The 14571-nt window shown below is 46.5% G+C and overlaps 1 protein-coding gene across 1 annotated transcript in view; it reads right to left on the reverse strand.

Moving 5' to 3' along the window:
* LOC139306709 (vang-like protein 1) overlaps positions 1–14571 on the reverse strand; it is a 42319-nt gene that overhangs the window by 4783 nt on the left and 22965 nt on the right. Inside the window, exons 4-5 of the mRNA XM_070930659.1 lie at positions 6330–6761; positions 5559–5734 (exon numbers count right to left, since the gene is read on the reverse strand). Of these exons, the coding sequence (XP_070786760.1) occupies positions 5559–5734; positions 6330–6761 (608 nt within the window). The remainder of the gene's footprint in view (positions 1–5558; positions 5735–6329; positions 6762–14571) is intronic.

Below are 14571 nucleotides of genomic sequence, written 5' to 3' on the forward strand. Positions count from 1 at the left end.
TAGAATGTGGGAAACATTAGCTAGGGGACATTTTGCACTTGTAATACCAAATACCAGGAAATCCCTGCAGTGATTCTACAACCCTTCTTCCAGAAGAACAGTAAAGGAGACAGGAGAGGGCAAAAACAGAAGGAAGTACTAGCCCAAAGACCTTTTTGGTATTTGAAAACTTGCTGTGACCGACAAAATCCTTTTCTCGTATTTCTTGAGGACAGCGAGTGGTAGCAAGGAGGTGGAGAGAAAAGACTTTCGAATGGCTCTCGTGTGGACAATGTGAAATAATTACAGAATAAGCAACGGGACAATCAAACAAACCTCACATATCAACTCAAAGACGAAATGAGAAACTACAGAAGAAGAGGGTGGGGGGAAGACTCCGACGGAGGAAGGGAGGTGAGAAACGAGAACTAAAAGATCTCACAGTAATACTTAAGTTAATGCCTTAGAGGGGAACTACCGTAATGCTGTGACGCCACAAAGTGTATGTGTGTGTGTGGGGGGGGGGGGGGGGGGTAATGGTACATTAACACTGGAACATCATTCATTCAGAGCTCCTGACTGTAACCAGCAAATCAGATTCCCACATTTCCTTGTTGCCCTTTTAATGAGATTTTGTTTCCTAAACGGCAGCTCTTCCTGCTCATATCCACCTCTAGGACGTGAACTATTTCCCAAACCAGTTAACAGTATTGTGCATGCGATGGTTGCCACAGTTAGCCACATGCAGACCGACGACCGAGACACAGGGAGTGATGTTCGAGCTGACAGGAGAAAGGCGATGAGAGAAGGAGCGGGAGGCAAGAAAGGGAGGTAAATAAATAATGGCTCCGGAGCAGCAGCAGCCATAGCCTAGATCCTGATCCTTTACACAGTGGATCAGAGAGCATGCCGGGTCTTGTCCTTCGTAACACGGCTCTGTTAAACCAATTGCACACAAGCAAAGGCGTTTTCACATGTTTACACGGCATAAATCACCGGCTCCTTATACTGCCTCTGTTTTTCCGGGAGGTGAGCTACATTACAGGCTAAAGTCAGACCGCGGCACATTCTTTCATTCATTCCGAATTTTAAAACACCACAAATATTCAAGAGACAGCTGTTAACTGACCCATGACATGACTTTACATCTTAACACTGCGCTCTTTTCATTCTGCTTGCGTGGATGTGTCCAGAGGTGCGTGAGCCCTCACTGTGTCCTGTGTCATTCTTCAGGCCACGCGGAGAGAGCTAACTCAATATACACGAACAACAACAGCACATGCTGGCCTGCAGCACGCGCTTCCTGTTATCCCAAAGGACGACCACAGTATGACCTGCTCTGGCCCACCCATGAAAGCACCTTCAGATACTTTCTGAGCTTCCATTCCTCCCTCGGAACAGACCAAACACTAAGCAGCGCGACAGACCAACCCGGCATCCAGTCAGCATTGGAACATCCCTCATTCTTGTTGTTTAGCCATCTGGTGACAGTCACATGTACACAAGAGCTGACTGTAACACCACGACAGGCTAACGGAGTTACAAGACAGATGTTAAGATTGGTTTGCAGACTAAAAATACACGACTTGTGAAAAGAGGATGGGGGCTGTCTGTTCGTGTTGCTCTGTAGAATTTCAAAAAATGAAAGGGGAAACGTGTAAAACTGAATCCCTCCATCAGAACGCTTTTCTTTCTTCAAATTTTCTAAACATTTAAGGAAAATCCACAAGCTCAATTCGTCATGATTCCACATTCAGCATGCATAATTGCTCAGATAACGACTCATGCATTCCCATGAGGTCTTGCTCAAACAGGAGTACTTATTTTATTCATTACATTTTTACAAGTCGGGACGGTGCATTTTTTTTTTGCCCACAAAGACACTATATTCCTTTATTTACAGTTAAAAAAAGGTTACCTGGATGTGTCTTGGAAACAAATACAAAGAGAAAGTGTTGCGTTCAGGGAGAAATCATGAAATAATGATATGGCTTTTGTATTCTGTATCCTACAGACGGGTGTTAGCGTCACATACTGTAGTGTGTGAAGTAATTGTACAGACTGCTCCCAGGCCCTTTAAATCTGCCAGAAGGAGTAAGCAATTTCCTCCAAGAGGGCAGCAAGGAGTGTGATAGCAACTTCCTGGACAGGCCTCTCTTGCATTAAGCCTTCAGAGCCACTACAGACAGGACCATTGTTCAGTGGCCACTTGTGTAAGCGCTGAGTCAGAGTTCTTCAGAGTTCCTGCCGCCTCCCGACTTCGATCAATTATTAAACCGAGCAAACATGACACAAAAGCATTCAAACCAAGCAGCTCGGCTGGTCGGCGCAGCAGCGTCGCACGGGGAAGTGAGGAACGACTGCTTTGTAAACCAGCTGCCCTTGAGACCAAGGTAGTGGACCTCTGCCTTCTCTAATGTTGCTGCTCAGGACTGACCAGTCAGGCAATGTAAACTGGGTCCCCAGCTGTGAATGTGTTTAATCCCCGCCCCTCCTCCGGCTGTAAGGAATGCGTTCCATGTTCGACTTGTCTGGTCTGACAAGAGGGGGGGGGGAGGCTTCCTCTGCCCCTCAGATTGGCATCAAAGACCAGGCAGACAGAGACAAGCCTTCAGGGCCCCAGGGCCCAGGCTGGGTCCCCATTATGATAAGGCAAGAGAGGGATGCTAGAAAAACAGGAATGTGAGCAGCAGCAGCAGCAGCCGTCGCCTGTTAACAGAGGAGATGCATACACCCCCTCCTGTTTGGGCTTCTCCGCATGATACACTGGGCATGTTTGTGGCTACAAATGTGATATTTGCATGTATATGATGCAATTACCCATGCACGCATGCATGGCGTGCGCGCACGCACGAGCATATCTGTGTTTGTGCGTGCGTGTCAGGCTGACCAGATGCTGGGCTCCAGTCTGCAGGGAGCACTAATTAGCTGTGTGTTCACAGTCGCAGACGGACAACAGAGCGAGGCCAGGCCTGCCGCCGGCCAAGCAGGGCTGAATTGCATGGCACAGCTTACAAAGGACAACACCCCCAAGGCAGCCAGCTAACACACCAACCAGACCATTACACACAGACACAGACACACAAACACACAGAAACAAAGACACACACACACACACACACACTTGTTTGACCTGTTTCTACCGATGCAAAATCAATATGAAAATCTACACACTTGCCTGTTAAAAGTTCAGGTTTACAGAATGTTTTTAAACAAGAACACATGATCCCATTCATTATAAACGACGTGTACTCTTGGTATGCTAAGGGTGAACTGGAAATCTGCTGAAGCTGCCTTTTGTCACTGCATCTCCAATTTTGATGATTTTAAATTTTTCTAATTTCAAATAAGCTCAGGATTCCTGCATGGGGTGAGCAGATTATTCCACTCCTTAAACTGAATCAATCAGGTTTTGTCACAATTTTTCTCGGCTCATGCAAAGCTGGCGATGAAAAGTCATCTTCAGCTGTGTGAGAATAATATATGCTCCCGCCCACTCTCAACACTTTTAGTCAATCCATAAAGTAGCTATTAGAGCTGGGCTGATTTATTTATTTGAAGATATTAGCTCACTGCAGATGTATCGGTATCAAGTGTATATGTGAAGAAATTGCAGCACAGAAATGCCAAACTAAGTTTAAGGTCATTTAGAAAAAGTGTCTCCATCACATTTTTACACTACAAAATGTCCACACTATGTTTCCTGGTGACAAATTCTATTTTTCTATAATTCTACTTCTATTTTATTTTTGTACAAATCCCTGTGATGTCGGGAAACTGGAAAAAAAGAGCTCTTAAAGTATCCGAGCGGCAACAAAGACTCTGCTGGGAGAGCTAATCCCCCCCCCCCCCCCCCCGCCCCCCCCATTGGTAAACACACATAGGAACATTAAAGCTGAACAATAAAAACAAAAACATAGCACATAAGGAGGAGGCTGGCTCGACCTTAGAGCAGGTAGAGTGTAATATTTCATCCATCCTGTCATGCGAGAGGGCCGTCTATAAATCCATCTTGTGTTATAGTAGCTACAGTTTCAGAGTGTACGTGAGACTGGGGGCTGCATCTTGATACCAGGGAGCAACAGGAGAGCTGCTGGCTAAAAATGGCATCTTCCTGTTTTCACTCAGAGACGCGAAGATCATAACAAAACCCTGGTTGGTCTAGTCTGAGCTGCTCTTTCCTACACACACACACACACACACACACACACACACACACACACACACACACACACACACACACGCCTTCCCTTTTCTTTCTTTCCCACATACATTTTAGGATTCTTCCACACTACCCTCCCATTAACTATTAATCCCTCGTTCTCTATTCTCTCTTTCAGCCCCTCGCGCAGCATTCTCCCTGCATCGGTCTCCTGGGTCTTCCCTCAGTACTCCACCCTCTGTCTGCAGCTCTTTTCTGGAGGAGTTTCCTCTCTGAAGTCTTCCCCACCCTCCCCCCCCCCGCCCCCTATTTTTCTTTCTCCTTTCCTCTCGCTATCAGCCACTTAGCCTGCGCGTCTTTTTTTTTTCTTCCATCTCTGGCTTTACAATTCAGCCCCCCCCCCCCCTCACTGCCTGATCGCCACTCTTTTCCTTCAGGCACATAATCTCAGTTTCTTGACTTTCCCCGAGTCTTTCCTGTATGAATTCCTCCCTCCCTCCCATTTCCCGAGTATGTAACCAGTGACTTCCCTCTTCCTTTCCCGTCTCTCTCACTTGAGGTGTCCCAGTTTCTATCTTTCCCTCTGCATTCATCTCGCCCACACGTCCTCCGTTTCCCCCCCCCCCCCCCCCCCCCCTACGTTCTCCTCCTCTACCCCCTGGTCGCTCACAACAACCTCGCCCTCTTTACCTTCTGTCTCGTCCCTTCCTCTTGCTCCGTCTGTATATGTACGATTTTACAAAGTGGAGCTATGACAGCAGAGAACTTCACATCTCCTCCCACTGATGACAGCGGGGTTTTACACTATTTGCACCAAATTATTTTCCGGTGTCAGCTTTATTTAGAAGCCATAAATCTTCTCAGTAGCAAGCCTGAACAGACAGTTAACACTCTGTTGAGAGACATTAAAGGATAAATCTGTCGTCAAATCTCATGGAAAGACCAAAACCAACGAGCAACTACTGTGCGTGTGTGTATCCAAAGCCTCATATATCTTATTCCTCTGTGCCACTGAGCTCCATTGTTGTTATTAATATGTTGTAAGCTATCATCATCGAGCCACACAGTTGCACCGGGTGACATGTTCCTTCATTACCGTGAACACACACACTGCAGTGTATTTTGACTCAATCACACATACACCCTCCTGCTGCCACAAATACTCACAACAGCACCAAATGTGTATTAATCCGCTGTTGAAAATAGTCCCCAACAGATGCACTATTTCCTCCCGGTTGAGCCTTATTTTAACGCAGGGCTGATTTCTGCAGTTAATAGTAACTCTGGATAACAGCACCGACCATTAACACAAATCAGTGAACATGTCTGCAGTAGATTTTAGAGCGAACATGACGCAACATCAAACTTAAGAAAGGAAACACCCATACATTGAAAGTCGTCACTCCGTGCGCCTCACCTGAGCTGCCCCAGGTTGTAGTGCCTCATCTCCCCGTCTGTGGAGCGCGTGACGCACACGGAGAAGCACGGCTGGAGCTGCCGGAGCTCCAGCAGGACGATGGCCAGGTAGTGGATGAAGAGCAGAGCGTCCACCAGCGACACGGCGTACTGCACGATACCCTGGTAGTTCTCGTCCTGTGAAGAACGAAAGTTTTAAGGGGTCATTTGTACCTCTTATGGAATAAATGTACAGTAGACACGCGGAATAAATAGGACTACACGCAAAAGCAGTAAAGATGTGAAAACAGACAAAAAACAAGCATAAAATACTCCAGGGGTAAATAAGGAGATCATACACATGTCAGACAAGATGTAGAGCGTATGAATATTTAGAAACATTTCAAAGGATTGCAAGCTTTTCAGACCCCCTACTTCTCTGTGTATATATGTGTGTGTGTGTGTGTTCCTACATGCATTCTGAATGAGGGACCAACGGGGATTTTAAATTATGACTCACACAGTAAAACACACAGCACTGGGGAAACCAAATATCTGTGTTTTGGTTGTTTGCGATTTTGTTAAGCTCCTAAAGGCATTAAAAATGAATGCGTCTGCAATATATGAGACCTCTCCCACTGCTATTGGAAATATCTGGTTCTCTGTGTGTGTGTCTGTAGACTCACTTGAATATATATTCAGCATATTTTTAGTTAGAGTGTGCACTTAAAAGCAATGACAGCTATTATATTTCATGCCTGCATTCCCTTCTCTTACCCTGTGCTTCGCTCACCTGTGAGTCAAGTATTCTGACTCCATAGAACAGCCAATAGGAGATCACGAAAAGCAGCACCAGCACGGCGAGCAGCGCCCGGAATACGAAGACCCGCGGGAGGCCTGCCCGAGGCGGCCTGAAGAAGAGCGCCCACACGGCCAGCAGCAGTATGAGCAGCTTGAAGGCCACGGAGATGAAGAGGCCCTCGCAGGCCGTGCCGCAGCTCTGCAGCTTCTCCGGCCAGAGGAGGTGGGGGAGCACCAGGAAGGCCAGCGGCGTCAGGAACACCAGCAGGCCCAGGATCACGGCCAGGGTCAGGGTGAAGTAGCGGCGGCAGTCGAGCCCCACGCTGTCCTCCAGGTCCTTGGTGATGCGGACGATGTCCTCCTGCGAGAGGCTGTGCTCTGACGTGCCTGTGACGGCCGTGGTGGTCTCGCCCCAGTTGTCATCCTGGAAATACAAAAACATACAATAAAAAACATAAACATACAATAAATACAGGAGGGATGGAAGGGACTGAGCACAGAGGAAGAGGATAAAGGGGAATTAAGCAGGTCTAGCAGATGCAAAATAACAAAACAACAACAGTAGAAAGAGGTTTGGGCCCAATATAGCTACTTTGCTCAAGGGGAATATGTGAGAGATGTTATCAGAAGGGAGAAAGCTTTTATCTGAACTGTGCTCCTGGAATACCATTTGGTATCTGCACTACGTTTGAGTGGATTTCCCGTTACTGCAACATTTTCCTTTAGCTGGTGGAGCTGCATTATAACACACCTTTTGACTGAAATGTCAGCTCAACCAAGGCAAGGGGAGGTTATTTCCGAGCACGTGTGAAAGAAAGGAATAGAAGATGGAAAAAAAAGGAAACAGCGATTTGCCAAGTGGGCCACACGCTGCTGCCGTCCCCGGTCTGACTGCATCCGCACATAATGAAGGTCAGCGGTGTCGGGGCAGAGCCGCTAGAACCAGAAAGATAAGGGCTCTTTACACAGCAGCCATAACAAGCTGCTAACGCGGCCCTGTGAGCTGCTGAGTGCTGCCCCTGCCAGCAGGAAAAAAAAAGGGCAGATAATGACCTGCCATCAGCTACAAGAACATTCAATACCAGCTTTTTTTCCCCCCATTAACCAAAGACACTGTCAGCAAAATGAAATACTATTGGAGATTAATCCCATTTTAAGTATTGCATCAATGACATCAGCCCCACACTAGTGGAGAGGGGATCACGGAGGAGATGCATTATGATCACTTTAGACTGAGGGGGTAGGGAGGCGGAGGAGGAGGAGGAGAGGGAGGAGGAGAGGGAGGAGGATGGTGCAGTGGGACAGAGAGAATCCCACTGGCCTCAGGGGTTAAAAGCAGCAGAGAATGAGATGAAGCAGAACAATGGGAGTACCCAGGCAGTATGCTCAGGTTGTCTTTGAAGCTAGAAAGAAGCTACTGAGTGTACTCATACACTAATAATAGAATTTTCACTACTACGCAGGATATCAATACTGCACACACACACACACACACACACACAGGGTCCAGCCTTTAGGCACTATTACAGAATGAAGCTGGTGATATTCTTCATTTTTTTCATCGTCAACAAATACCATAAAAAAGCAGTGCCCAGGTAGCCGGAGCCTGATATAGTGTATTTGTCTGTGCCATTTAATCACGATTGAAAACACTGCAATGCATCCTGGTGTGTTGATCCACTGCTGAAAATAGTCCCGAACAACGTTTGCTAAAACCTACAGTCCAGTTTTAGGAGCCTTTTTTCCCCCCAGAACCTACCGTCTACAGCCATGCTAGCAGCCCCATGAGGCTGCACTTGGGCACAGTGGTGCTCTGAGCTAAATGTGCTAAACATCAGCATGCTAACACGTTCACAGTGACAAATGCTGACATGCTGATGTTTGGCAGGTAATATTTACCAGGATCGCCATCTTAAGTCTATTTCGTATGCTAAACACAGGGCGCGTGTGTGTATGTGTGTTGATGTCCAATGGTACCCCTGCTGAGTTGTTTTTCAGAGAGAAAAATCACATTAATTTACCAAAAAACTTTTGATGTGAAGTTTAATTCTGCTCCATTTAACACACAGCGAAAACCAGTGGAAACCAATTGGGACGAGCCTTAAACATGATGCGACGTTTTCTATCTATAGCAGCACTATCACTCACGGGAGACGACGCGTTCACTGTTGACTTGCCTGTATCGGTTTTCATGTACAGTCTCTTTGATGAGGTCCAGCACTCTCAAACTGGCTCAGTTCCTATCTGACCTCTGACACGACAACGTGGTCGTAAATACTCACTGTCACTGTCCGCGCCCCGCCAGAAGAGAGCCAAACATCACGACTGACCGATCTCATGAGCAGTAAACCAGACGGCGGAATGCAGGACTCGGGTTCAAAAGGTCAGAGGGGTGAAGATGTTACTGCGTGCCCGTGGGGACGCGTGCTGACATTTAGGTGTGCTGGAGGGGCAAAACGTCCGCAACTCATCTATTCATGTGAGTAAATAAACCTAAAATAGACATTTAAGGCAAGAGTGTTGGTGTCCTGCAGGGGGCAGGGGTTTTGGTACCGACTGATAGTGAGTGATAACACCACAGCTGGGGGCCTATGTTTTTCTGTGGTGTGATTACAGCTCAACTCGTCGCCGTGTGCTTTGACAGTCGTCACCACAACGGGACCCATCCGATCCAATTCATTTATAAATCTAAAAACGACAGTTGACCAAAGTGCCAGCTAAACCCCCCCACCTTTGAATAACGCAGGCCGAACGCAGCACTGAGCGCGCGTAACGTCCGGTACATGAACGGCACGTAACCATTGATGGCTTTAACCTGTTTCATTGATTCATTGTATCTGACGGAACAGTACAAGGCTGATAACATAATGCCACACACACACACACACACGCACAAGCATAAATGATGCATTTTCCAGTCTAGTCAATTGGAGTGGAGATTGTTGTTTTCGAAAACAGAACAGTGAAAGCCACTTCATTAATAATGAGAGAGGCGGACTGAAGAGGCCCTCAGCCTCTCCACAGAGACTTGAGCAACAGGCGTTTTACTCACATGAAGCAATTATCTCCCCGCAGAGAGCCAAAGTAAGCAAAACCCCATTATTTTCCTTTCGTATTAGCAGAGAGAAGTGCTCCCACGAAAGGCGAGCCACATGCCTCAGCTCCATGGAGACTCACACATCGAAGCAGCGACACAGCAGCAGCACCACCGGAGATATTCTGTTAAAACAGGAGCAGCGATGTTTGGATGTCTGCTGAGTTCATTTTTTTCCCTGCTTGTTCTCAAAGTCTCAATCCTGTCTGACCACCGTCTAGCTGGAGAAGACAAGCATGCGCTCTGTGTGTGTGTGTGTGTGTGTGAGAGAGGAAATCAATAGGCATTAGCTGTAAGGAAGAATGCCTCTCTCACCACAGTGTACCTCGAGAAACACCCCGGGGGGAGACATGAGTCACGGTATTCTCATGCCTTCACTCATCAACACTTAACACTCACTGCCTGTGTCTCATACGTCTGAATCACACACTGCTTCATCAGCGTTCACACAACACGCTCAGCATCTCTACAAACAGAGGAGGACCGGCAAACAGCACATCGGGGTTCAAGTCAGGGCTGTGCGACTTGAGCTCAAACGGCAACTACGTTGATAATCTCTTAACAGTTCGTGTCATTTTTTTTGGAGTATTTTCTGTTTTTCTATGATAATAAATTAAATATCTTAAGGTTTTGGAGTGTTGGTCAGACAAAATAGGACATTTTAAGACCAAACGGCCCACCGTAATTTCCCAGTCCAACCAACGGTCCAAAACCCAAAGATATGAACTTAACTATCATAAACAATAATGGAGAAAAGCAGCAAATCCTCACAATTGAACAGGTGGAGCGAGGGAGTGGTTGGCATTTTTGCTTAAGAAATGACTTGTATACAAATGAATGTGCAACTCGTTTGATAATTGATTAATTTTAGCTCTACATGTATGCATTGATAAATATATGAACAGAACATCCCCTGGTGTTTCAAATGATTTAATGTGAAGCAAAATTAGCGTGAGGATTTAATTCTGCCTTGTCATCAAGCCCTCCTGTGTGTTCCACTCACTCTGGCCTCAATGCGAATGAAATTTGGGACATTGTTGTTGTTGTTGTTGTTGTTGTTGTTGGATCCTTACTACTGTACCTGGGATTTCCCTCAGCCAGCATGACTAAAAATAGATGCTAGTGACCCACATTTCCTCACGGGATTAACCAATCACCACCGGCTGATCCGGTTCAGTACCAGCAGCCTCGCAGGAGGCCCAGTCCCATTCATCACATGAAAATAGGTGAAACAGAGAGGAACAGCGAGGAGACAGAAGAACAAAGAGGAAAAGGGCAAGAGCGTGACAGAAATGTTCGATAACAAGACAGCCAATTAAAAGGGAGGAGAGGGATTGATCCACGGTGGGGGGGGGGGGGGGGGGGGGGGGTAAGGGCAGTGGCAGTTCAAGGGCCAGACATGACTACATGACAAACCAACATGTGAGATCTTCCGCTCACAACTACATATGCGTCATGAATATACGCACTGCAACTAAACACCTGTCAGGTGGACTCTCTCTCCCGCGTCTGCAGTGATTTATGGAACCCAGACAAGGTTTTACAAGCAATTCCTCTGCTTGGGGAGGAGCTGAGGCGTTCCGGTGCAAACTAAACAGCTGAATAACGAAAAACATCCGATGTGACGTGGTCTCGCGAACACACCAGACAAGAGAAGAGAAGAGAAGAAGAGAGCCAGGACAAGCAGGGATAGAAAAGGAGAAAAATGAAAATATATCATGGAAATATTCCTCTTATCCTTTATGGCCATTTCTAGCACCATATTTACGGTGTAGATTGGCAACAATCTTCAAAGTTTAACTCTTGGCAAGAAAAAAAGAATAAATGTGTTTCCCAAAAATGTCATACTATATATGAATGAAGCGCGGGAGGCAGTGACACACTACCTTCATATTGTGCGATAACGTTGGCACTGCTTCAGAGGCAATTTGCTCAGCCACCTGCAAGAACACGACTTGAGAGAGCATGACAATTCTGTACAGCCAGGAAACCAAAGCAGCTCTTGGGGGAAATCGCCTCCTCCATCCCACCCACCCAGAAAAAGATACGGCATCACTAAAAACAAAACAAACAAAAATAAACGGCTGAGCAGCTTCAAAAGCATGGCGAGAGCGGTGTGATAAGACGCAGGATGCGCCATCAAAGTATTTCTTTGATGAAATTTTGGCGAGGCTGCAAAAAAAAAGTGCTGCAATACGATACGGTGGCTGCTGAGCTTTAGACACATCCCGCACGCCACTCCAACTGCACACAGGTTTGGATGCAGCATACTGCATTAGGGGTCTGCCTGTTAGGATAGGAGGGGTCGCTCCTAAAAATAAAAAGACCACAATTGCTTACGATATTCTATTCTGGTCCTTGGAGAAATAACAGCTCATTTCTGAAACCAGCATATTTTGTTGTAAGCCTTCAACTGGTAAATACAGCCTGCCTGCTCACTAATAACCGGAGCCTTATTCCTGCACACTGAAAACACAAATAGCTGAGCAGTAAAGCAATGATTTGTCTGGCAGCATAGCAAAGGATGCTCAGACAGCACAGTGTGTGTGCACAGGTATATATAGCACACAGGCTACGTACACTAACTTGCCATGTCATCCAGCGTGCTTTTACAAAGCTTTCAACGGAGTATTTCCCGCACTCTTTCCCCACCTGAGTATAAATAACAGCTATTGTCTCTCACGATAAATCAAATGTCCACTAAAAGCCTGTTTGTCTGTTGTTCAGCTTTAAGTGGGCTGCAAACAAAGCCCCTCGCTCAGTGCAGGAACAAGTGCACTCTACTCACTCCAGGGAGGCAAGGTGAGTGTGTGTGTGTGTGTGTGTGTGTTTGTGTAAAATATAGCAACATGCATTCCCAAAGAGCCATTTGAAACCACCTTTCTTCAAACTGTGGACAGCGTGCGAGGCTGCCAAGAACTTGTCAGGACAAGGAAGCACTTAAAAAAAAGTTCCCTGGACTAATTCGCAGCACAGAGGAGTGACTGTGAGACAATGGGGAGGCTGACAGCTGAGCAGCACTTGACAAAACAGGTAAATTGCAGTATGGCTGAAATGGATTATTCACAGAAATGCCAGGTAACTATGAGGGGAATACAGAACTTCTAATTTAGCAACACACAGAATCCGGTGCAACGATTACGTAGTATTACCGCGAGACCTGACGTAGGAACCTGGACCTGGACTTAGGTGTAAAGAAGTTCTTTGCTGAGTGTGACGAATAAGACACATTTATGTCACGCCAAAAACGTCTGCAACTAATTTGAATTGTTTGTTAAATATGTTCATTTAATCAGCAGATTACGCTCTCCATTCATTCTTTTAAAAAAAAAAAACTCACATTTGAGAACCTGGAGGAATCAAACGTTTTGCTTTGAAAATGTCTTCACGATGAATCGATTATCGAAACCCACATATATTCTATATATTATACAGCTATAACCATATCAATGAGAATGAATGCCTGAGCAGGCCTGCATCCTGGATCACACAAAGCATTTCTAGAAGAACTGGACATTCAGCCCCCCCCCCCCCCCTCACTTGTTTAAGTAGAAGAAGACCCATGTAATGTCACTGAGGCAGCTGGTCCTCTCTGTCTTACCTGGCTTGTTTTAGTCCCTGGTCCACAGCTGGCCACTGGAGGTGAGCTAGTATTAAAGTCTTCTTCTATGGTGGTGACAATCACTTCCTTTATGTCCTCTACGGTCTCGCAAACCTCAAGCACCTGCAACACTTCACCCCCCGCCTCCATCACCGTTGGCGACAGCATCCTGAAATCCTCACCCGCCAAACTTTCGCTCGGTCCAGCTCGCGCAAACACCGCCTCTGTGCTCAGCCACTGCTTTCCTTCCCGCGATCCATCCCACAGTGTGTGTGTGTGTGTGTGTGTGTGTGTGAGTCTCTTTGACCTCCCCGACTCTCTCCTGATCTGCAGCCCAGCCCTGCTTTATCCGTCTTTATATAGAAACCTCTCCCATCATGCCTCAGGAGGCATTGTATGGCACTGTGCGCTCACTTGCCACATAATGTAAGGGGCTTTATGGAGACGGGCAGAGAGCGGGGGAGAGTGGAGAGGAGGAAAGAGAAAGAAGAGTTGTGTCTGTGTGTGTGCGTGGGGGGGGGGGGGGGGGTGGATGGCTAAGTGGAGACGGAGAGGAAGGGGGGGGGGGGGGCAGATGAGTGGAGGAGTACAGTAAATAAACATCTAAGTCTAGAGAAGAGAGTTAACAAAATAACACACCAATTAGGTGCCATCACTCTTCTCTAAATGTGTCTCTCCCATCCTCCTCCTCCTCCTCATTCCCTCTCTCTCTCTCTCTCTCTCTCTCCTCCTTCCCTCCCTTTTATCAGTCCTTCCCTCGAGGCATGCTCTCTTATTCACCTCCTCATTCTCTGCTCGTCCCTTGCCTCAGCGCCACTCTATGTCCATTGCTTCTGACCCAGTGAGCACTGTGGTGTCGCCGTGCTGCCACTGGCATGGCTGCATGTGTGTTAATGTGTGTGTGTGTGTGTGTGTGTGTGTGTGCATGTCAGGAAGGTAAGACATAACCTGTTCATCCAACCAACTGATCTACAGTAGAACACAACAACCTGACAGTGTGTCTTAACATGATAAGTACGGTGATGTTCTATATTTTTATTATTGTCCAACAATGAATCAAGTATTGTGTGTATCAAAGCCTGATATATCTTCTTCCTCTGTGCCATAGAGCTGCATTGTTGTCCAAAAACTATGAAAAACAGCACTGGGCATCATCTTCCTTCATTACCATGAACACACACACTGTAGTTTATTTTGACTCAATCCCACACACACCGGTCTGCTGCCTCAAATACTCACCAGAGCACCAAATATGTATAAAAATAGTCCCTAACAAATGCACTATTTCCTCCTGTGTGAAGACGTCAGTGCCCAGCTGTTTTGGGAAATTATTTAGCCTTTTAAAACAAGTATTGGACTACTGCATTGTTGGCTTTTCATGGGATAGGTGGACAATAAGGAAAATGCAGAATAACAGCAGCCTGATCAGAATCAGAAATACTTTATTGATCCCCGGGGGGATTTTATACAGTGCCGGTGCTCCCATTCAAGAGTAGATCCTTAATCCTTAAAGCCCTGTTACATCAACATTTAAAACCG

The sequence above is a fragment of the Enoplosus armatus genome, chromosome 24 (assembly GCF_043641665.1).
Source record: "Enoplosus armatus isolate fEnoArm2 chromosome 24, fEnoArm2.hap1, whole genome shotgun sequence".
Classification (NCBI taxonomy): domain Eukaryota; kingdom Metazoa; phylum Chordata; class Actinopteri; order Centrarchiformes; family Enoplosidae; genus Enoplosus; species Enoplosus armatus.